The sequence below is a fragment of the Mobula birostris genome, chromosome 2 (assembly GCF_030028105.1).
Source record: "Mobula birostris isolate sMobBir1 chromosome 2, sMobBir1.hap1, whole genome shotgun sequence".
NCBI lineage: Eukaryota > Metazoa > Chordata > Chondrichthyes > Myliobatiformes > Myliobatidae > Mobula > Mobula birostris.
This window is the reverse complement of record NC_092371.1, coordinates 212,551,781-212,576,198: the sequence shown is the minus strand read 5'-3', so window position 1 is coordinate 212,576,198 and position 24,418 is coordinate 212,551,781. Positions and strand designations below refer to the sequence as shown.

The 24,418-nt window shown below is 42.5% G+C and overlaps 1 protein-coding gene across 3 annotated transcripts in view; it reads right to left on the bottom strand.

The window, feature by feature from the left end:
- Positions 1–24,418, bottom strand: part of mpv17 (mitochondrial inner membrane protein MPV17) — a 48,832-nt gene that overhangs the window by 2,664 nt on the left and 21,750 nt on the right. For 2 of the 3 annotated variants that reach the window (XM_072278964.1, XM_072278948.1), the window contains exons 3-7: positions 19,823–19,938; positions 16,189–16,281; positions 14,202–14,297; positions 1,165–1,197; positions 742–794 (exon numbers count right to left, since the gene is read on the bottom strand). In XM_072278964.1, the coding sequence (XP_072135065.1) occupies positions 742–794; positions 1,165–1,197; positions 14,202–14,297; positions 16,189–16,281; positions 19,823–19,938 (391 nt within the window). The remainder of the gene's footprint in view (positions 1–741; positions 795–1,164; positions 1,198–14,201; positions 14,298–16,188; positions 16,282–19,822; positions 19,939–24,418) is intronic. The other variant, XM_072278957.1, reaches the window with a different exon arrangement.

Genomic DNA, 24,418 nt, shown 5'->3' with positions numbered 1-24,418 from the left:
CAGGCAATAGTTTTCACTCTATTTTCACAGGATGAATTTTACTTATTGACTCCACTTACTTTTTCAGTTGATAGAACTTGGCAATGGTCACTCTCCAAGGAAATGTCTACTATTTCTTATATGGGATGGCATGGTGTTCAATAGGAAAGAGAGGAACACAGAATAGGCAGCGTCGATAATGAAGGACCTCCAGCACCCAGGGCATGCCCTTTTCTCACTGTTACCATCAGGTAGGAGATACAGAAACCTGAAGGCACACACTCAGTGATTCAGGAACAGATTCTTCCTCTCTGCCATCTGATTCCTAAATGGACATTGAAGCTTTGGACACTACCTCACTTTTTTAAATTATTCAGTATTTCTGTTTTTGCACATTTAAAAAATCTATTCAATATATGCAATTGATTTACTTGTTTAATTATTATGTTTTATTTTATTTATTATTTTTTCTCTCTCTGCTAGATTATGTATTGCATTGAACTGCTGCTGCTAAGTTAACAAATTTGACGTCACATGCCGGTGATAATAAACCTGATTCTGATTCTGAATATGAAGACAACTTCAGAGGCAGATGAGCTACAACTCCAACATACAGGCAGATTATTTCCAAAGTGGATTTACAACAATATACAAAATCTTATCAGTAATCCTGTGGCCAGACACCCTTCATGGAACACCGTGACAAAGTACATAAAAGACATTTTTCGGATGAATAAACTCAGTGAATATTTTTGTTTTTACCTGTGTTCCAGTGGTATAAAGTAGAAATTCAGCAATTGTGCAGCTGGCCAGATCTTTAAAAGAGAGAGTAGTTCTTAGGACAATTACAAAAAATATATTGAATAAATGAAAAAAATAATGCTGATTGTAGTTAGGCCCACAAAAATATATGTTGAATTTTGCCTTTCACATTTCACATCAGAGTATTTGAAATGAACTTAGCAGAAGAAATTCAAATAGAAACAACAGAACCTTACACTGAATTTCGCAGGAAAATAATCTCCTTCCTTACATGTTCCAAGCAATATTGGAATTCCAGATTTATGCTAGAAAGAGTAGTAACCAAGTCTGACATGGTTGCAAATTTCAACCCAGCTCCAATGAGGTGGCACTAAAGCTACTTAAATGCTTCATGAATTATTAATAAAGGGATCCTTTACTTACTGCGTAGTTTGATATCAATGTACTTTTATAATCCTGAAAAAAAGGGCATCAAGCAAGGTTTGTCATTGATAAAAAAGATTGAATTCAAGTTACTCTAACTCAGTTATCAAGTTGTACAAATGTATGCAGCTACAAAAGGGAAAAATAAACATACAAATACATGTGTAAGATCAAGGCAAAAAAATTAAAATTTCATATCTATTTAGTATCTCTGTAATAAGTAGAATATAAGTTGCTGTCAGAAAACTGGTTCAACATATATGTTGCAATAATCACTCTTTTCCCAAACTGCATTTTGCAGAGCAACTATAATAATTTAAATTAAAAATGTACTCTGATATTAAGGAACTTAGACAGGCACTCAAATAGACAAGGTGCAGAAGGATATGGACCTAATGTGGGCAAAAGGGAATGGCCATAGTGGACTGAAGAACCCACCTCTGTGCTGCACAACTACAGACCATAAGACCACAACATATAGGAGCAGAATTAGGCCATTTCATCATGGCTGATCCGATTTTCCTCTCAGCCCCAATCTCCTACCTTCTCCCCATATCTCTTCATGCCCTGACATATCAAGAATCTATCAACCTCTGCTTAAATATACGTAAAGACTTGGCCTCCACAGCTGCCTGTGGCAACGAATTCCACAGATTCACCACTCTATGGCTAAAGAATTTCCTCATCTTCATTCTAAAAAAGACACCCCTCTTTTCTGAGACTGTGTCCTCTGGTGTTAGACTCTTCCACCATAAGAAACATCCTCTCAAAATCCACTGTATCGACAGGTTTCAAATAGGTCACTCCTCATTCTTCTGAATTCTAATGAATACAGGCCTAGAGCAAGGGTCCCCAACCTTTTTTGCACTGCGGACTGGTTTAATATTGACAATATTCTTGTGGATCGGGGGGGGGGGGTAGGGTTGCCAACAGCCAAGAGTAGCAGTCAAATACGTTGTGTCTACCCAGAGAAAGACTACAATGACCATGAAGCCTTGCGTAGGCACCAATGCGCATGCGTGTACCTGCCAATTTTTTTCTGCAAATCGTTTTTGGCGATTCTGTTCGGGGGAGGCGGTATTAATTACAACCAGAATATCGGTGATAAGTGGCTAATACACTCAATTTCGTTTCTAAAAGGGTTTATCTAACGAATTTAATATTAAACACACAGCGCATATTTTCCTCGCGTGAATATAGTGATAAGTCAATTATCAGGGGAGGACGGGGAGCTTGAAGCGTTGAACGAACTTCCAGTAGAAGTGGCAGAAGCAGGTTCGATATTATCATTTAAAGAAAAATTCGATAGGTATATGGACAGGAAAGGAATGGAGGGTTGTGGGCTGAGTGCAGGTCGGTGGGACTAGGTGACAGTAGCGTTCGGCACGGACTAGAAGGGCAGAGATGGCCTGTTTCCGTGCTGTAATTGTTACATGGTTATATTATAAGTCAATAGCATCATAACATTTTAAGTAATGTTTGGATATTAAACACACAGCACATATTTTCCCCGTATGAACATATAAAATCATTGCAACACACCAATTTCGCTGAATCAGTGGGAGCCCTGGGCTTGTTTCCCTGCAACAAGACGGTCCTATCGAGGGGTGACGGGAGACAGTGATACTCGAAGGGGGTTCCTTATGTCCAGTCTATTCCGCATTTAGTTTTCGTTGCATTCATTGCAGAAAACCCCACTTCGCAGAGATATGATGTTGGAAATGGAAGCAACGTTTTCAGTGCTTTCGTGGCTATCTCAGGATACTCAGCCTTGCCTTTGATCCAGAATGCCGGCAGAGATATTATGTCAAACATACTTTTCAGCCCTTCGTCAATTGCAAGCTTAAGGAGTTGATCTCCTTCCCGTGCTGACATGGATGACGTGCAGGTAATGACCTCGCATGCGTAATAGCTCAACAGAGCGTCACAGGGAATGAGAAAAGGTCCAGCTGACTCATATCACCAAATCATATCGTTTCCTCGCGGCCCAGTAGCACATGTTTTACGGCCTGGTACCGGTCCGCGGCCTGGTGGTTGAGGACTGCTGGCCTACAGCCACCAAATGCTTTTCATATGACAAGTTGTTCAATCCTAAAATCATTTTTGTGAACCTCTCTCCAGTATCAACAAATCCTTTCTGAGGTAGGGGCCAAAACTGCTCACAATACTCCAGTGAGGTCTCACCAGTGCTTTATAAAGTCTCAACATTGCATTCTTACTTTACTATTCTAGTCCTCTTGTAATGAATGCTAACTTCGCCTTTGCCTTCCTCACCACCAACTCAACTTGCAAATTAACCTTCAGGGAATAAGATGGCACCAGTAACTGGCGACTTTGTGCATGCTCTCCCGAGCAAACTGCCCTCTCCACTATCCTATACCCGAGAAACCCTTCTAAACCTCCACTCTGCTACATCTAGCAAGATCAACAGCACCCTGGCGAAGCTACTGACCCAGCTGGAGACCGCCGCGTCAGAATTGTTTCTTAAACTCTGGATTGCACCCGGACCCGACCAGCGAGGCCCACCATGTTCACGGAGACCTGTGGTCTGCTACCATGCCGAAGCACTTGGAGACGCGGCCCATTCCGACCAGCACCTCTTCAGAGAAGACGACCACAAAAAAGTGACAGTGGAGACCTCAAGGTGCCCCAGAGCGATCACCGTAAAGCCCTGTTGGTGGCCATCCACAGCTGCTGGAAGTCAGGCCTCCACCGCCGACCTCGGAAATCGAGCCCAAGGCTCGGCTGGAGCGGAGGCCTCCGCAACCGTGACTCGGTTTACGGACTTGTTTCAGCCAGGAGCCCGGCCATCCAGGATTAAGTGTTGGCTTTGGGGCCTGACCCAATCGACAGCCCGGGCCCCTGGCAGCTGGAAGTGGCAGCAGAGCCTCCCCTGTCACTCGGCCCCACCCGGAGCGCCCGACGACGCGACCCACCGATCGATCCCCGTGGGATGCGTCCACCAACCTCAAAGAGCTGACAACAGCACACTGCATCGATGGAAACTTGGAAAGATGCACTATTTACCCAGGAAGCGTGGGAAAAGAGCTGGGCTGCTGGTCAGATTGAAGCTGAGGGGCTTCGGGGTCCCTCTGCCCACCATCCTACTAGCTAATGTGCAAACCATAGAGAACAAGGTGGATGATCTTAAAGGGAGACTCACCTACTGCAGGGAGATGCAGAGTTGCTGTGTATTCTGTTTCACCGAGACCTGGCTCTAACCTGCCACCCCCGACTGTGTCATCCGACCGGAGGGATTTTCGATCCATCGGATGGACCGCACGGTGTCTTCGGGCAAGATGAGGGGAGGTGGCATCTGCCTACTGATCAACACTGTGTGGTGCTCAGACACAGTGGCACTGACAAGCTCCTGCAGCCCGAACCTGGAACACCTGTCGGTGAAGTGCCGTCCCTACTATCTGCCACGGGAATTCCCTCGGTCACACTGACCGCAGTCTACATTCCCCACCAAGCAGACGTGGAGTGTGCTCTGAGCATACTGTATGCCAACATCAGTGAACTTGAGACCAGGTATCCGGAGGCTTTGCTCATTACAGCCAGGGACTTTAACCAGGCCAACCTCAGAAAGGCGCTGCCAAAGTTATACCAACATGTCTCCTGCCCCACTAGAGGCCCGAATATACTTGACCACTGCTACACAGCAGTCAAGGATGCCTACCGTTCCGTCCCACGACCTCACTTAGGAAAATCGGACCATCGGGCCGTACTCCTCCTCCCGGCTTACAAACAGAAACTGAAGCAGGATGTCACGGTGTCAAAAGTAGTGTCGCGTTGGACGGAGGAAATGGATGAGGTCCTCCGTGACTGCTTTGAATTGGTGGACTGGTAAGTATTCAAGGACTCGGCAGCTAATCTCGATGAGTATGCCTCAGCTGTCACGGACTTTATTTGGAAATGCACGGAGGACTGTGTGTCTCGCAAGATGATCTGGGTATTCCTTAACCGGAAACCTTGGATGAATTATGAGATCAAGTCCCTTTTAAAGGCTAGAGCTGCGGCTTTTAGGTCCGAGGATACCAGTTGCTACACGGAATCCAGGCATGAACTCCGGAAAGCCATTAAGGGTGCCAAGAGGCAATATCGAGTCAAGTTGTAAGCCCAGGCTAACCAGAGGGATGCCAGTAGATTATGGCAGGGTCTAAATGAGATCACTGGGCACAAAGAAAAGGCTGGGAATATCAATAACTGTGGCACTTCTCTTCCTGACGAACTAAACGTATTCTACGCAAGATTCGAACAGAAGAGGAGCATCCCGCTCCCTCCGGATGAACCGGACCTGGTGGCATCGAGATTCATCGTCACCGAGGAGGACGTTAGAAGGGCCTTCCTGAAGATAAGTCCAAGGAAGGCGACGGGCCCAGATGATGTCCCGGGACGGGTTCTCCTGGCCTGTGCAAGCGAGCTAGCTGGAGTGTTTGCTGACATCTTCTGCTGCTCCTTGCTTCAGTCCCCTCGTGTTTTAAGAAGGCAACGATAATCCAAGTGCCGAAGAAGAGCAAGGTGGCATGCCTGAATGACTATCGACCTGTGGCTCTGACATCAATTGCTATGAAGTGCTTCGAGAGATTGGTTATGGCACACACCAACCACAGCCCACCGGTCAACCTCAGCGCTTTGCAATTCGCCGACCGGAGCAACAGGTCAACGGTAGATGCCATCTCTCTGGCCCTACATTCCTCCTTAGAACACCTGGAGAATAAAGACGCATACGTAAGGCTCCTTTTCATTGACTACAGCTCTGCCTTTAATACCATCGTTCCAAATAAACTGATTCCTAAGCTCTGGTACCGGGGCCTTAGCACTCAGATCTGGAGCTGGATCTTCAATTTCCTTACACCCAGGCTGTAAAAATAGCGGACAAGCTCTCCTCTACAATCACTCTGAGCACCAGTGCCCCACAAGGCTGTGTACTCAGCCCCCTGCTGTACTCACTGTACACCCATGATTGTGTAGCCAAGTTTCCATCAAACTCAATATATAAGTTTGCTGATGACACAACAATTGTAGGCCGTATCTCGGGTAATGATGAGTTTGAGTAAGAACCTGGTGACATGGTGCAAAGACAATAACCTATCCCTCAACGTTAGCAAGACGAAGGAATTGGTTGTTGACTTCAGAAGGAGTAGCGGACCGCATGACCCAATTTACATTGGTGGTGTGCAAGTGGAACAGGTCCAGAGCTTTAAGTTCCTCAGGGTCAATATCACAAATGATCTGACTTGGTCCAACCAAGCAGAGTTCACTGCCAAGAAGGCCCACCAGTGCCTTTACTTCCTGAGGAAACTAAAGAAATTTGGCCTGTCCCCTAAAACCCTCACTAATTTTCATAGATGCACCGTAGAAAGCATTCTTTTAGGGTGCATCACAATCTGGTATGGAAGTTGTCCTGTCCAAGACCGAAAGAAGCTGCAGAAGATCGTGAACACGGCGCAGCACATCACACAAACCAATCTTCCGGCCTTGGACTCTTTACACCGCACGCTGTCGGAGCAGTGCTGCCAGGATAATCAAGGACACAACCCACCCAGCCAACAGACTTTTCGTCCCTCTTCCCTCTGGGAGAAGGCTCAAGAGCTTGAAACTGTACGGCCAGATTTGGGAACAGCTTCTTTCCAACTGTGATAAGACTGCTGAACGGATCCCGATCCGGATCTGGGCCATACCCTCCAAATATCCAGACCTGCCTCTCGGTTTTTTTCGCACTACCTTACTTTCCATTTTTCTATTTTTTATTTATGACTTATAATTTAAATTTTTAATATTTACTAATTTTTACTATTCTTAGTATTTAATATTTGTAATCCAGGGAGCCGAAAGTGCAGAAACAAATATCGCTGTGGTGATTGTATATTCTAGTATCAATTGTTTGGCAACAATAAAGTATAAAGTATAAATGGAATCCTGCACAAGCGTCACAACTTTATCACAATAGAAACACAGTAAGGGAGATCTACTAATCCTATAGAAACATAGATTTTTCCCAAGATGGTACATCGTGTTCAGTTCTGAACATGCTGATGTAGAAAGGAGATGGAGATTATGGGGGTTGTAGACAGAAATTTATAACACTGATAAAAAAAAATTTAAAATACTAATGAGAACTGATGGAGTGGGGTAGAATGGGGTACAGTCTAGGTAAACAACAGGAATTCTGCAGATGCTGGAAATTCAAGCAACACACATCAAAGTTGCTGGTGAACGCAGCAGGCCAGGCAGCATCTCTAGGAAGAGGTACAGTCGACGTTTCAGGCCGAGACCCTTCGTCAGGACTAACTGAAGGAAGAGTTAGTAAGAGATTTGAAAGTGGGAGGGGGAGGGGGAGATCCAGTCTAGGTAACCTAGATTTAGAGAACAGGGTTCACAAACTAGAACGGGATTTTCAGGAGTGAAGCTATAAAATACTTCTGCGGTCAGGAGATGGTGCAAGTTTCAAGCTCCCTTCCATGAATGGCAATTGATGCAAGGACAATTGCCAACTTTAAATCTGAAGTTTGTGCTTTTTAATTAAAAGTACATTAATGGGAATAGGATATGAAGTGAGATCACAGATCAGCTATCATCTGAATGAAGGAGAAACAGTTCCGTTATTAAAGAAACTAAACTTCTAGCAATTTTGCATGTGGGGTGGAGTTTGTGGGTATTATGATGCCTTCTTAAAAAATCATAATTTAAAAAACAAACAAAATCATGAAACACAGTAGATCACTCAGCATTTGTCTCATGAGTCATTCTTCTTCACAATTTTCTCCCTAGTACTTGATGGTGCTAGTGGAGCCAGACTATCAGAAAGGGCAGGCAGGTGATGGGACTTAGTTGCTGCCAACAGGCTGAGATCAAAACATTAGGGATGCAGAATCAGGAAGGATAACAAATACGGTACTCAAGGTGTTGTATCTTAATGCACATAGTTTAAGAAATAAGGTGGATGATCTTGTGCACTATTACAGATTGCCAGCCATGATGTTGTGGCCATCACCGAATCGTGGCTGAAGGATGGTTGTAGTTGGGAGCTGAATGTCCAAGGTTACACGTTAAATATTGAAGGGATAGGAAGGTGGGCGAAGGGGGTGGTGTGGTTCTACTGGTAAAGAATGGCATCAAATCAGAAGAAAGATGTGACATAGGATCGAAAGATGTTGGATCCTTTTGGGTTCAGTTTTGGGTTCAGAAGCAAGGGCAAAAGGACGTTGATGGCAGTTAGATACAGGCCTCCCAACAGTGTCTGGGAGGTGGACCACAGATTACAACAGGAAATAGAGAAGGCGAGTTAAAAGGGCAATGGTAGTCATGTGAGATTTTAACATGCAGGTTGATTGGGAAAATCAGGTTGGTAATGGATCTCAAGAGAGTGAGTTTGCTGAATGCCTAAGAAATAGCTTTTTAGAGCAGTTTGTTGTTGAGCCTACTAGGGGATCAGCTATGCTGGATTGGGTGTTACGTAATGAACCGGAGGTGATTAGGGAACTTAAAGTAAAAGAACCCTTAGGGACCAGTGATCACAATACGACTGAGTTCAACTTGAAATCTGATAGGGAGAAAGTAAAGTTTGATGTAGCAGTATTTCAGTGGACTAAGGGAAATTACAGTGGTATGAGAGAGGAGTTGGCCAAAGTAAATTGGCAGAAGCTGCTGGCAGGGATGTTAGCAGAGCAGCAATGGCATGCATTTCTGGGGAAAATGAGGAAGGTACAGGACCTACGTATTCTAAAAATGAATAAATTCTCAAATGGTAAAATAGTACAACCATGGCTGACAAGGGAAGCCAAAGCTATTGTAAAAGAGTAAGAAAGGGCATACAACAAAGCAAAAATTAGTGGGAAGGTTTTCAAAACCTACAGAGAGCAACTAAAAAAATCATTAGAAGGGAAAAGATGAAATATGTAAGCAAGAAAGCAAATAATATCAAAGTGGATAGTAAAAGATTTTTCAAGTATGTTAAAAATAAACGAGAAATAAGAGTGGACATAGAACCGCTAGAAGATGAGACAGGAGAAATAATAATGGGGGACAACGAGATGGCTGATGAACTAATGAGTATTTTGCATCAGTCTTCACTGTGGAAGACACTATCAGTATGCCTGATGTTGTAGTGTGTGAAGGAAGAGAAGTGTGTGCAGTTACTATTACAAGAGAGAAAAAGCTAAAAGCAAAAAGCTAAAAGACCTAAATGTACCTAAGTCACCCAGATCAGATGAATTGCACCCTAGGGTTCTAAAAGAGGTAGCGTTAAGACGTAGCATCGTGGCATTAGAAATGATCTTTCAAAAATCATTGGACTCCAGCATAGTGCCAGAGGACTGGAAAATTGCAAATGTCACTCCACTCTTTAAGAAAGGAGGAAGGCAGCAGAAAGAAAGTTACAGACCAGTTAGTCTGACCTCAGTGGTTGGGAAGATGTGAAGAGTCAATTGTTAAGGATGAGATGATGGAGTACTTGGTGACAACAGGACAAAATCAGCGTGGTCTTCTTAAGGGAAAATCCTGCCTGATGAATCTGTTGGAATGCTTTAAAGAGATTACAGGTAGAATAGATAAAGGGGATGCAGTGGATGTCGTATATTTGGACTTTCAGAAGGCGTTTGACAAGGTGCTACACATAAGGCTGCTTACCAAGTTAAGAGTTCATGGTATTACAGGAAAGTTATTAACATGGTTAGAGCACTGGTTGATTGGTAGGAGGCAGCAAGTGGGAATAAAAGGATCCCTTCCTGGTTGGCTGCCAGTGACTAATGGTGTTTCGCAGGGGTCGGTGTTGGGATTATTTCTTTTAATGCTGTACTTAAATGATTTAGTTGATGGAATAGATGGCTTTGTTGCCAAGTTTGCAGATGACACGAAGATTGGTGGAGGGGCAGGTAGTGTTGAGGAAACAGGTAGGATGCAAAAGGACTTAGATTAGGAGAATGGGCAAGAAAGTGGCAAATGAAATACAATGTTGGAAAATGCACAGTCATGTACTTTGGTAGTAGAAATAAATGTGTGGACTATTTTCTAAATGGGGAGAAAATCCAAAGATCTGGGACGCAAAGGAACTTGGGAGTCCTTGTGCAGAACACCCTGAAGGTTATCTTGCAGGTCGAGTCGCTGGTGAGGAAGGCAAATGCCATGTTAGCATTCACTTCAAGAGGTCTAGAATACAAGAGCAAGGATGTGATGATGAGGCTTTATAAGGCACTGGTGAGGCCTCACCTTGAGTATTGTGAACAGTTTTGGGCCCCTCATCTAAGAAAAGATGTGCTGGCATTGGAGAGGGTCCAGAGGAGGTTCACAAGGATAATTCCAGGAATGAAAAGGTTATCATATGAGAAACATTTGATGGCTCTGGGTCTGTACTCGCTAGAATTCAGAAGGATTGGGGGGGGGGGGGAAGATATCTCATTGAAACCTTTCGAATGTTGAAAGGCTTAGACAGAGTAGATGTGGAAAGGATGTTTTCCATGGTGGAAGAGTCTAGGACAAGAGAGAACAGTTTCAGGATAGAGGGGCGCCCTTTCAAAACAGAGATGCTTGCATGGCGGAGTAGACACGATGGGCCAGATGGCCTAATATTGCTATGTCTTATGGTCTTATATGCTGGAATCTAGAACAAAAACAGAACCCTCGAAGTACTTGGTGGATCAAGCAGGGTCTACAGAGGCAAAAAGGTGCAAGTCAACTTTCTGGTTGAGACCTTGCAACAGGACTGAGAAGGAACAAGAAAGATGATTGGTATATAGCAGTAGATAGGAAGGAGAGATACGTTGAACCATATTATTTTAGCTTGGTACGTCAAATGAAAAGAGAAAGTACAAGATGAGCTAAGGGATCTTAGCTCTCTGAAAGCAGCTACACAGGGTGGTTAAGGCGGCACATGATATGTGTGCCTTTATTAGTCGAGGTATTGAGTTCAAAAGTCAGGACAGTATGTGGCAGCTTTATGAAACTCTAGTTAGGCTGTATCTGGAGTATTGCATACAGCTCTGGTCGACCCATTATAGAAATCGAGGTTTTGAAGAGGACGCCAAAGAGGTTTACCAAGATACTGCCTGAACTGGAGGAATGCACTGCCAGGGTTGGTGGTAGAGGCAGATACATTAGGGACTTATAAGAGACGTTTAGATAGGTAGATGAATGTGATGGAAATGGATGGATATGGATATTGTGCAGGCAGAAGGGATTAGTTTAGTTGGCCATTTGATTATTCATTTAATTGGTGGGGTACAACATTGTGGGCTGAAGGGCCTGTTCCTGTGCTGTACAATTCTATGTTCCAGAAGGGCAGGGGATGATGGACAAATGAAACCAACTGGGGAGGGGACAGGAGAGAGGAACTAAGGGAGAAGAAACCAAGGTACGTGTGCGCATGCACAAAATTCAATTTTCATACTTTTTAAAACTTTTTAAGGGCAAAAGAGATGTGTACATCTTGGATAACTTATACTCCAATGCTATGATTGATATATTCATCCCTCACATTCCCACTCCTCTCAAATCTGGTTCTAATTGCGTATTATCTCTTCCCTTCTTATCTGAATCCTCCTTTCACTTACAAGCCTCTGTCCCACCCACCCAGTCCCCAATCTGGTTCCACCTATCACCTAACCAACTTCTGTTCCCCTCCAGCTCCCTCTTATTGCTGTACACTTGCAACCTTTCCTGTTTCCTCTCAGTACTAATGTAGGGTGTCGACATGAAAGGTAGACTTGTATCATTCTTGCCTCCACAAATGCTGCTGCAGTATACAGATTTTGTTCTTAATAACAACACACATCAAAGTTGCTGGTGAACACAGCAGGCCAGGCAGCATCTCTAGGAAGAGGTACAGTCGACGTTTTGGGCCGAGACCCTTCGTCAGGACTAACTGAAGGAAGAGCTAGTAAGAGATTTAAAAGTGGGAGTGGGAGGGGGAGATCCAAAATGATAGGAGAAGACAGGAGGGGGAGGGATGGAGCCAAGAGCTGGACAGGTGAATTGGCAAAAGGGGGTCTGGCATACTGACCTCTACCTTGCCGAGGCACAGCCACAACTCGTGGATACCTCCTTTTATTTACCCCTCAACCACGACCCCACTAAGGAGCACCAGGCCATTGTCTCCCACACCATCATCGACTTTATCCGCTCAGGGGATCTCCCATCCACTGCTATCAACCTTATAGTTCCCACATCCCACACTTCCCGTTTTTACATCCTACCCAAGATCCATAAACCTGCCTGTCCTGGCAGACCTATTGTCTCAGCTTGCTCCTGCCCCACTGAACTCGTTTCTGCATACCTCGACACGGTTTTATCCCCCCTTGTTCAATCCCTTCCTACCGATGTTTGTGACACTTCTCACGCTCTTAAACTTTTCGATGATTTTAAGTTCCCTGGCCCCCACCACTTTATTTTCACCATGGATGTCCAGTCCCTATATATTTCCATCCCCCATCAGGAAGGTCTCAAAGCTCTCCGCTACTTTTTGGATTCCAGACCTAATCAGTTCCCCTCCACCACCACTCTGCTCCGTCTAGCGGAATTAGTCCTTACTCTTAATAATTTTTCCTTTGGCTCCTCCCACTTCTTCCAAACTGAAGGTGTAGCTATGGGCACCCGTATGGGTCCTAGCTATGCCTGTCTTTTTGTTGGCTTTCTGGAACAATCTATGTTCCAAACCTATTCTGGTATCTGTCCCCCACTTTTCCTTCGCTACATCGACGACTGCATTGGCACTGCTTCCTGCATGCATGCTGAGCTCGTTGACTTCATTAACTTTGTCTCCAACTTTCACCCGGCCCTCAAGTTTACCTGGTCCATTTCCGACACCTCCCTCCCCTTTCTAAATCTTTCTGTCTCTATCTCTGGAGACAGCTTGTCTACTATAAGCCTATTGACTCTCTCAGCTATCTGGACTATTCCTCTTCTCACCCTGTCTCTTGCAAAAATGCCATCCCCTTCTCGCAATTCCTCCGTCTCCGCCGCATCTGCTCTCAGGATGAGGCTTTTCATTCCAGGACGAGGGAGATGTCCTCCTTTTTTAAAGAAAGAGGCTTCCCTTCCTCCACCATCAACTCTGCTCTCAAACGCATCTCCCCCATTTCACGCACATCTGCTCTCACTCCATCCTCCTGTCACCCCACTAGGAATAGGGTTCCCCTGGTCCTCACCTACCACCCCACCAGCCTCCGGGTCCAACATATTATTCTTCGTAACTTCCGCCACCTCCAACGCGATCCTACCACTAAGCACATCTTTCCCTCCCCCCCTCTGCTTTCCGCAGGATCGCTCCCTACGCGACTCCCTTGTCCATTCGTACCCCCCCTCCCCCATGTCCGCCAGAGAAAGCAAGATCTCCCAGTGGCCACATATTTTAATTCCACATCCCATTCCCATTCTGATATGTCTATCCACGGTCTCCTCTACTGTAAAGATGAAGCCATACTCAGGTTGGAAGAACACCACCTGATATTCCGTCTGGGTAGCCTCCAACCTGATGGCATGAACATTGACTTCTCTAACTTCCGCTAATGCCCCACCTCCCCCTCGTACCCCATCCGTTATTTATTTATTTACACACATTCTTTTTCTCTCTCTCTCCTTTTTCTCCCTCTGTCCCTCTGACTATACCCCTTGCCCATCCTCTGGGTCTTCCCCCCCCTCCCCCTTTTCCTTCTCCCTGGGCCTCATGTCCCATGATCCTCTCATTTCCCTTGTACCAATCACCTGTCCAGCTCTTGGCTCCATCCCTCCCCCTCCTGTCTTCTCCTATCATTTTGGATCTCCCCCTTCCCCTCCCACTTTCAAATCTCTTACTAGCTCTTCCTTCAGTTAGTCCTGACGAAGGGTCTCGGCCCGAAACATCGACTGTACCTCTTCCTAGAGATGCCGCCCGGCCTGCTGTGTTCACCAGCAACTTTGATGTGTGTTGCTTGAATTTCCAGCATCTGCAGAATTCCTCGTGTTTTTGTTCTTAATATGCTGGTTTTTGTTGATTAACATAGTTCCAAATCAGTATTTAAAAGTTAATTCAACATTTTAAAAATAAAGTTAATATTACTCACCACCTGAAATTTCAACCATATTTTTTCCCGAGAAAGTCCGCCAAGGAACCCAGTTACTGCAATGAAACCAGCCAAGAAACAAGGAGCAACAGCAAGCTGGGGGAAAAAAAAATCTTAGAAACTTTTCTACAGTCTTCTGCAGTACTGTGAGAAGTACAAAGGATATTACAACAAAAACTTGCATGGTTCAGTTGAGAAACTGCATTGAACAGAGTAGATTCTGTAGCCCAGGAAGTATAAGAAAATCTATGCTTGCTATGGCAAACCTTTGTTTTCACAAAGATAGGTTGGAAAGTAAGCTGTAAAGAGGACAGAAGTATGGCTGCAAATAAATATAGACAGGCTAAGTGATTATGCAAAGTTTTGTCAAAAAAAGTGTATGTGGGCAAATGAGTTGTCCATCATGGTAAGGAAATTTTAAAAAACATCATCAAAATTGTTAGAGACCGCAAAGTTCTGAGAAAAGGGGGATCCAAAGTCTGGATAAGGCTCAACTAAAAAACTAATATGCAGGTACAATAAGTAATTCAGAAAGCTCACAAAATGTTACCTGTTTATTCCTAAGGGGAATTGAATACAAAAATAGGGGAGTCTGTTTCAGCTGCATAGGGCATTGGTGAGCCCACACTGGAGTGGTATTCACTGCTGGCTTTCATAAGACCATAAGATATAGGAAAAGAATTAAGACTATTTGGTTCATCGGTCTGCTCAGCCATTTCATCATGGCTGACCAATTTCCTTCCCGTATTCTTTCACACCCTGAATGATCCAGAATCTATCAACCTCTGCCTTAAGTATACCCAATGCCTTGATCTCCACAGCCACAGCATTGGCCTTCCATAGATACACCATTCTCTGGCTAAAGAAATTCCTCCTCATCTCTGTTCTAAATGGAGGTCCCTCTATTCAGAGGCAGTGTCTTCTGGTCTCAGGTTCTCCCACCATAGGAAACACCCACACTCAGCCACTCCTTTGAACATTAGATAGGCTTTAATGAGATTCCCTCTCATTCTTCTGAATTCCAGTGAGTACAGGCACCAAACACTCCTTCTATAATAAGCCTTTCAATAACAGAATCATTTTAAGATTGTAAAAACATTGGAAGAAATTCAGAGAAGGTTTATTGTTTTCTGCAAAAAGTAGGATAGGCCAGGCTGAAGCCTAGAAGATTGAGAGGTGACTTGATTGAAAAATACAATAGTATGAAGGTGAATGCAGTGAGAATGCTTCATCATGTGAGAGAATCAAGAAGTCATCTCCGTTAAAAAAATGTTGCTCATTTCAGACATGAAGTGGAATACTTTCTCAAAGGTCTGAAGGATTGGAATTTTCTTCTTCCAAGGGTAAAGCAAGCAGAGTGTGAACATTTTAAGTCAGAGGTAGACAGATACTTGATAAGCAAATTGATGACTGGGGTAGACACATATGTGATCAGCCACAAACTTATTGAATGATGAAGCAAGTTTGAGGGGATAAAGTGGCAATTTTCTGCTTCAAAATGATATACAATTTGAAATATTAAAGCTAGCACACACAATTTGTGGTTCTCTAAATAAGACAATAAGACATAGGGGCAGAATTAGGCCATTCAGTCTATCAAGTCTGATCTGCCTTTGATCCATCATGGCTGATTTATTATCCCTTTCAACCCCATTCTCCTGTAACCTTTGATGCCCTGACTAAAAAGAATCTATCAGCCTCTGCTTTAAATATATTCAATGACCTGAAATCTCATTCTGTAAGTTCAACCAGAAGTTTACGTGTTATATTTTCTTTTGCTTCTGAATCCTTTTCTCTAAAACTGGGGGCTACACATCTCTAATGTCACCATTACACCAGCATTTGGCAGATCAGGCTGTAATCTCAGTGATTCCTGTGCTAATCTGTTCCCAAATTCCACTTTTGTCACTAGGTCTTGGAGCAATGCACTACATTCTTCCTAAAAAGCACTTTAAGGTACTTTCCACTTTAATTTTCCCCAACTGACCTGATCAAATAACATTTTCTTAAAAGCTGCAGTTTTGCTTTGTCCAACTACCAGTCGATCAAGCAACCTGTACCATACACCAAGAACAGGACCCTATAGGAAAGGATTACAAGAAGCAAATGTTACAAACAATGCAATTTCCATGTCACTATCTACTACAGTTAATTGTTCTTAAAAAAAAAATCAGTAAGTACAAATCCCTACTTACAGTTCCTAATATTTGTTTTAACTGCTTAGACATACTATGCTTATTTAGGGTTCAAGTGATCTAACAGAATTGTGGCCATTTAGAAGGTTGTTATCTCAGTCAGCTCTATCACCAAGGAACCTCAGCATCTGGGACATGCCCTCTTCTCATTACTATAATTGGAAAGGAGGTACTGGAGCCTACACACAGTGATTCAAGAATAGCTTCTTATTCTCCACCATCAGGTTGATGAAACCATCAACTATTACTTTTTGTAAGTTAGAGTAATTTTTTGTGCCTTTGGACTGTTGTGGATGTCTATTGTGTCCACTGATGACAGGAACCTGGGCAGAAGAGTTTTTAAAGTGGAAAAGCCATCGCACTGGGGCAGTTCCACTCTCTCAACCTCAGAAGTCTGGGTCCAGTGGTACGACCAAGTATCACAAACTGGGGTCTTCCTTAGTTGCAGTGGATGCCTTGTCATGCCTTTCACTCTACATGGAGTGTTGCAGTACTGCCTTCCTAGTTGTTGGATCTCATTGTAAATCTCATCTGCCCAGTCAGCTGGAGCTGACTTCACATACCATGACCCTGTCTCACTGGGGTATGAGGCTGCCAACTACCGTCACCTGGCTTATCCCACCTGTTGAACCGGTGTACTGCTGGTGCAAAACAATAGCGTTTACCCTAAATAGTCAATGATAATACATCTGATTCTGATTCACAATCTATGATGTTTCTTTGCATTTCTGTGCTCATTTACACCATAAGCCCTGCCACTAAACTTAGCACGATCAGCAAGCTTCTATATGGCTCTGTATTGGTCAGCCAGTCCTTAACTATTACAAGCTCACAATATAGATCCTTGTGAGAGTCAAAAATCACTCTACCCTAATTAGATTATCCACAAAACCATCATCTCTTCCTTATCTTCTGCAATCAAATTACTCTCTAAAAACAAGTCAGGAATTTGACAAAAGCAAAACACTGCAGATAAAGTTCAAAATGCTAAAAATATTTATTTAGCTGATTAGATAAAACTATGCAGAGAGGAAGGAGGGTTAATGTTTCCCTGTTGATGATACCCTATTAATAATTTACCAGTTCTATGGGCCTAATTTTTATCTTAGGCTTGTGCAAAACCTTACCAAATGACTTCTGAAAGTTTATACAAACTGTATCACAGACATAGCCCTATCTAGTATATTACTTGTTCTTAAAGAAACGAGTTTGTTTGACACTACAATTTCATGTTGATCTTCCTAATCAATTCAAATTTTAATCTTATTTTAATTGCTCAATTACCTTACCCTTAGTTTTGGATTTGAGTCATTTAAACCATAGAAAAACTACAGCACAGAAACAGGCCTTTTGGCCCTTGGCTATGCCAAACCATTTTCTGTCTAGTCCCACTGACCTGCACACGGACCATATCCCTCCATACACCTCCCATCCATGTATCTGTCCAATTTATTCTTAAATGTTAAAAAAGAACCCACATTTACCACCTTCTCTGGCAGCTCATTCCATACTCCCACCACCCTCTGTGTGAAGAAGCCCCCCCTAATGTTCCCTTCAAACTTTTCCCCCCTCACCCTTAACCCATGTCCTCTGGTTTTTTTCTCCCCTTGCCTCAGTGGAAAAAGCCTGCTTGCATTCACTCTATCTATACCCATCATAATTTTATATACCTCTATCAAATCTCCCCTCATTCTTCTACGCTCCAGGGAATGAAGTCCTAACCTATTCAACCTTTCTCTATAACTGAGTTTCTCAAGTTCCGGCAACATCCTTGTAAACCTTCTCTGCACTCTTTCAACCTTATTTATATCCTTCCTGTAATTTGGTGACCAAAACTGAACACAATACTCCAGATTCAGCCTCACCAATGCCTTATACAACCTCATCATAAGATTCCAGCTCTTATACTCAATACTTTGATTAATAAAGGCCAATGTAGCAAAAGCTCTCTTTACTACCCTATCTACCTGTGACGCCACTTTTGGGGAATTTTGTATCTGTATTCCCAGATCCCTCTGTTCAACTGCACTCCTCAGTGCCTTACCATTAACCCTGTATGTTCTACCTTGGTTTGTCCTTCCAACGTGCAATACCTCACACTTGTCTGTATTAAACTCCATCTGCCATTTTTCAGCCCATTTTTCCAGCTGGTCCAAGTCCCTCTGCAGGCTCTGAAAACCTTCCTCACTGTCCTACTACACCTCCAATCTTTGTCTCATCAGCAAATTTGCTGATCCAATTTATCACATTATCATCCAGATCATTGATATAGATGACAAATAACAATGGACCCAGCACTGATCCCTGTGGCACACCACTAGTCAAAGGCCTCCACTCACAGAAGCAATTCTCTACTACCACTCTTTGGCTTCTTCCATTGAACCAATGTCTAATCCAATTTACCACCTCTCCATGTATACCTAGCAACTGAATTTTCCTAACTAGCCTCCCATGCGGGACCTTGTCAAAGGCCTTACTGAAGTCCATGTAGACAATATCCACTGCCTTCCCTTCATCCACTTTCCTGGTAACCTCCTCGAAAAACTCCAACAGATTGGTCAAACATGACCTACCACGCACAAAGCCATGTTGGCTCTCCCTAATAAGTCCCTGTCTATCCAAATGCTTGTAGATTCTGTCTCTTAGTACTCCCTCCAATAACTTACCTACTACTGAAGTTAAATTTACCGGCCTATAATTTCCCGGATTACTTTTCGATCCTTTTTTAAACAACGGAACAACATGAGCCACTCTCCAATCCTCCGGCACCTCACCTGCAGACAGCAATATTTTAAATATTTCTGCCAGGGCCCCTGCAATTTCAACACTAGTCTCCTTCAAGGTCCGAGGGAACACCCTGTCAGGTCCCAGGGATTTATCCACTTTAATTTTCCTCAAGACAGCAAGCACCTCCTCCTTTTCAATCTGTACAGTTTCCATGATTTCACTACTTGTTTCCCTTAATTCTATAGACTTCATTTCCTTAGTAAATACAGACGCAAAAAACCTATTTAAGATCTCTCCCATTTCCTTTGGTTCCGCACATAGCTGACCACTCTGATCTTCAAGAGGACCAGTTTTATCCCTTACAATCCTTTTGCTCTTAATATACCTGTAAAAGCTCTTTGGATTATCCTTCACTTTGACTGCCAAGGCTGCCAATGCAACCTCATGTCTTCTTTTAGCCCTCCTGATTTCTTTCTTAAGTATTTTCTTGCACTTCTTATACTCCTCAAGCACCTTATTTACTCCCTGTTTCCTATATATGTGATACAACTCCCTCTTCCTCTTTATCGGAGTTGCAGTATCCCTTGATATTATTGATATTGTTAGCTGTTAGCTTTTTCCTTCTGTGCCACTATGTCAGAAATAACATGCTTCCTGCACTCTCTAATTCAATATTTACCTCATAACTTGCAGACTCACCACATAAATTAACCCAACAGCCGCCATCTTTGCTGTCCTCTTTAAACTGTGATTAGTTAAACCTCTGCGTTCAACCAGTTGTTGCGAAACGATGTCACTTAAGCCAACCAATCCACCTACAAAATTGAAGTGCATCAATACATTTTAGTTTAAAAACTGATTCAATTGCTAATAGCAAAATTCGATAAGTTTGGCTAATTCAATTATGTAATTATTTAATACCTATATATATCAGAAGTGGACTATTATTTTCCAAAAAACGATTCACAAATATCTTATGTTATAAGAAACCAGTTGATACCCAACTCTATATAGTCTACTTATTAGAGAATAAAGTTGAAAGATTGGTCACGATCTTACTGAAAGATAGCTTAGCTTTCAATACTATATCACCTCTTCTTGTTCCACTTCCATAAACTCAGTGCCAATTGTGGTGTGCTATGATCAACCATACGCTGAGATATGAAGTTAAAGGACACAAGGTGTATTTGGTATTGATATTGATAACATAAAAACATAGAAAATAGGTGGAGTAGGCCATTTGGCCCTTCGAGCCTGCATCGCCATTTATTATGATCATGGCTGATCATCCAACTCAGAACCCCGCCCCAGCCTTCCCTCCATACCCCCTGACCCCCGTAGCCACAAGGGCCATATCTAACTCCCTCTTAAATATAGCCAATGTACTGGCCTCAACTGCTTCCTGTGGCAGAGAATTCCACAGATTCACCACTCTCTGAGTGAAGAAGTTTTTCCTAATCTCGGTCCTAAAAGGCTTCCCCTCTATCCTCAAACTGTGGCCCCTCGTTCTGGACTTCCCCAACATCGGGAACAATCTTCCTGCATCTAGCCTGTCCAATCCCTTTAGGATTTTATACGTTTCAATCAGATCCCCCCTCAATCTTCTAAATTCCAACGAGTACAAGCCCAGTTGTACCATAACTGCCACATGTATCAAGATATAGTGAAAAGTTTGTCTGCATACTGTTTATACAGATAAAATCATTACAGTACAGTAAAACAATAAAGTGCAAGATCATAACCAGGTAGATTGTGAGGGCAAGAGTCCATCTTATCGTAAAGAGGTCCAGAAGCTGGGTTAGAAGCTGTCCTTGAGCCTGGCAGCATGTGCATTTCAGGCTTTTGGAAATTTTCTACCCAATGGGGGAAGAGGAGAAAAGAATATGTTCAGAGTGGGTAAGGTTTCTGATAATGCCAGTTGCTTTACTGAGGCAGCAAGAAATATTGACAGAGTCGATAGAGCGTAGAGTGGTTCCTGTGATGTGCTGAGCTATATTCACAACTCTCCGCAGTTCTTAATGTTAATGGAAAGCAGTAATCAGTTTGCAGTTAAAGTACTTTGCAAATAAGTACTGTCTATAGAGAAGACCTGCTGGCCCCACAGCACCTGAGCTTTTTGCTCAAGAGGTGCAGTGTGAAGACAATGGGGTTATGTTAATAGGGCTTGTTTCAAACTGGACAATGCTGGCTAAATTGTAAAGTTCAAGGAAGCTTGCAGACCAGATTGATAATATCACTTAGCATACTAAACAGCTGATCTGCTAATGGTTGGAAGGTTTGTATACTCAAGACAGTCAGCTTCACAGCATTAATTGTGGGTATCCGGGAACACTGTCTCCAGAAGTTTTTAGACCATTTGTGTTAGAAATTATCTGAAAAGAAAATCACATGTTGTGAAGTCACCCAAGTGGCAAAGAAACAGTATATATGTACAGAGTAGTCGAGGAGGCATTTTAGGAATGGTCCAGGAACATCTAGAAGAATGACAGAATCATGGGGTGAACTAGAATCCATATCTCCACCTTCAACTCCTGTGACAGATGACTAGTTCATCTGCAGTTTGTTGGTATGTCTTTTTTTTAAGCTTATAGGAATTCTAACTGTGTCTCAGAAATCCTGTGTGTTTTAGAAATGGTTTGTAATTTGTAAGTCTTATATAAGATAGAAATCCTCTGTGAGTTTTAAAAGTGTTTTAAGAATAATGTTTGAGTTTAAACATGTATCATTGAAAATAAATTAACTGTGTTTAAATTACTGCTGGGGACCCACCACTCAAATAGTGGGTATTGGCAACTAAACTCACCATAGAGGGTAAAGAGTCTTTAAAGAGTTGGTAGTTACACTATAATCTCCCCTTATGGAGGGTATCCACAGCTATCTATATTGGATGGAGGTTAAGGTCTTTGCTAGAGTTTCAAACATTACAGTCAGCAAACCCACTATCATCACAGATGATAGTGGTCTTCTTAAAGCAGTAGAAGCAGGGAATGGTTAAAAATGTCTGCAAATATCCCTGCTAATTGACCCACAGAGAATCTAAGGATATGGGCAGGGACGCCATCTGGGCATGATGCTATCCGCGGGTTCACACTCTGGAAGACCAAACTTTTGTCCATGACTGTAAATTCAGATGCACTGGAGACTGTCAAGGTGTGTGGTAACATACCCATTCCCTACTATTCAAAACCTACATAGAATGTGTTCGGCTCATCAGAAAGATATATGCTGCTTTTGGTGATGCTGTCTGACTTTGTTTTGTAATCTATTATAGTATGTAAGTCCTGCCACAGATGATAGCTGAACTGAGACTCGTATTGTTCAAATTAATTTTACATACTGTACTTCCCATTAACATAGGTTAAATTTGAGCCAAACCCCAGAAATAAAAAGGGTGATCTGCTTGTTAATCAATTCTAGACCAAATCTTTTCAGAAGTCTAATATTTATAGATTCATTACTTTTAATAGATTTCTGTTAGGCAGCTGAAAGCACAGAATCTCAACAATGAAATCCACATAGATTGTCAGCACCAACTTTAAGCAATTGAATGAATGCACACTTACATAAGTGTACTGAAGGAAACAGCCATTTTATACATCGACAAATTACCTGAAATTCTGTGCAGAAACTGTAAAAAGTAAAAAGAGCTGACAGGTCAGCCTAGCATGGATTGAACTGATTGAGGGAATTATAGCAAACTTGTTTTTTGTAATTAAGTATCAGACTAATCATACTGTTCACTCAATTCTGAAAACTACTACAAAGACACTACAGGAAACATGCACTTAATATACATTGCAACAACAAATAATGTGACACAATATACAACACAATGCAAGTGTTTTATATTATTTAAAAATTCAATACAACTGCTCCATATTCACTATATACAGTGGCATGCAAAAGTTTGGGCACCCCGGTCAAAATTTCTGTTACTGTGAATAGTTAAGTGAATAGAAGATGAACTGATCTCCAAAAGTCATAAAGTTAAAGATGAAACATTCTTTTCAACATTTTAAGCAAGATTAGTGTATTATTTTTGTTTTGTACAGTTTTAGAGTGAAAAAAAGGAAAGGAGCACCATGCAGAAGTTTGGGCACCCCAAGAGATTTGAGCTCTCAGGTACAGTGACATGCAAAAGTTTGGGCACCCCTGGTCAAAATTTCTGTTACTGTGAATAGCTAAGTGAGTAAAAGATAAACTGATTTCCAAAAGGCATGAAGTTAAAGATGACACATTTCTTCAATATTTTAAAGCAAGAAAACTTCTTTATTTCCATCTTTTATAGTTTCAAAATAACAAAAAAGGAAAAGGGCCCCAAGCAAAAGTTTGGGCACCCTGCATGGCAGTACTTAGTAACACCCCCTTTGGCAAGTATCACAGCTTGTAAACACATTTTGTAGCCAGTTAAGAGTCTTTCACTATCTTGTTTGGGGGATTTTCACCCATTCTTCCTTGCAAAAGGCTTCGAGCTCTGTGAGATTCTTGGGCCATCTTGCATGCACTGCTCTTTTGAGGTCTATCCACAGACTCTCGATGATGTTTAGGTCAAGGGACTGTGAGGGCCATGGCAAAACCTTCAGCTTGCGCCTCTCGAGGTAGTCCATTGAGGATTTTGAGTTGTGTTTAGGATCATTATCCTGCTGTAGAAGCAATCCTCTTTTCATCTTCGGCTTTTTTTGTTACAGACAGTGTGATGTTTGCTTCCAGAATTTGCTGATATTTAATTGAATTCATTCTTCCCTTTACCAGTAAATGTTCCCTGTGCCACTGGCTGCAACACAAGCCCAAAGTATGATCTATCCACCCCCATGCTTAACAGTTGGAGAGGTGTTCTTTTCATGAAATTCTGCACCATTTTTTCTCCAAGCATACCTTTGCTCATTGCGGCCAAAAAGTTTTATTTTAACTTCATCAGCCCATAGGACTTGTTTCCAAAATGTTTAAATGTTCCTTTGCAAACTTCTGATGCTGAATTTGGGCCTTTTGCAAGGAAGAATGGGCAAAAAACCCCCAAACAAGAATTGAAAGACTCTTTGCTGGCTACAGAAAGTGTCTACAAGCTGTGATACTTGCCAAAGGGGGCAAGTATTGGCCATGCAGGGTGTCCAAACTTTTGCTTCGGGCTCTTTTCCTTTTTTGTTATTTTGAAACTGTAAACAATGGAAATAAAAAAGTAATCTTACTTAAAATATTAAAGAATTGTGTCATCTTTAACTTTATGCCTTTTAGAAATCAGGTGATCTTTTACTCGCTTAGCTACTCACAGTAACAGAGATTTTGACCAGGGGTGCC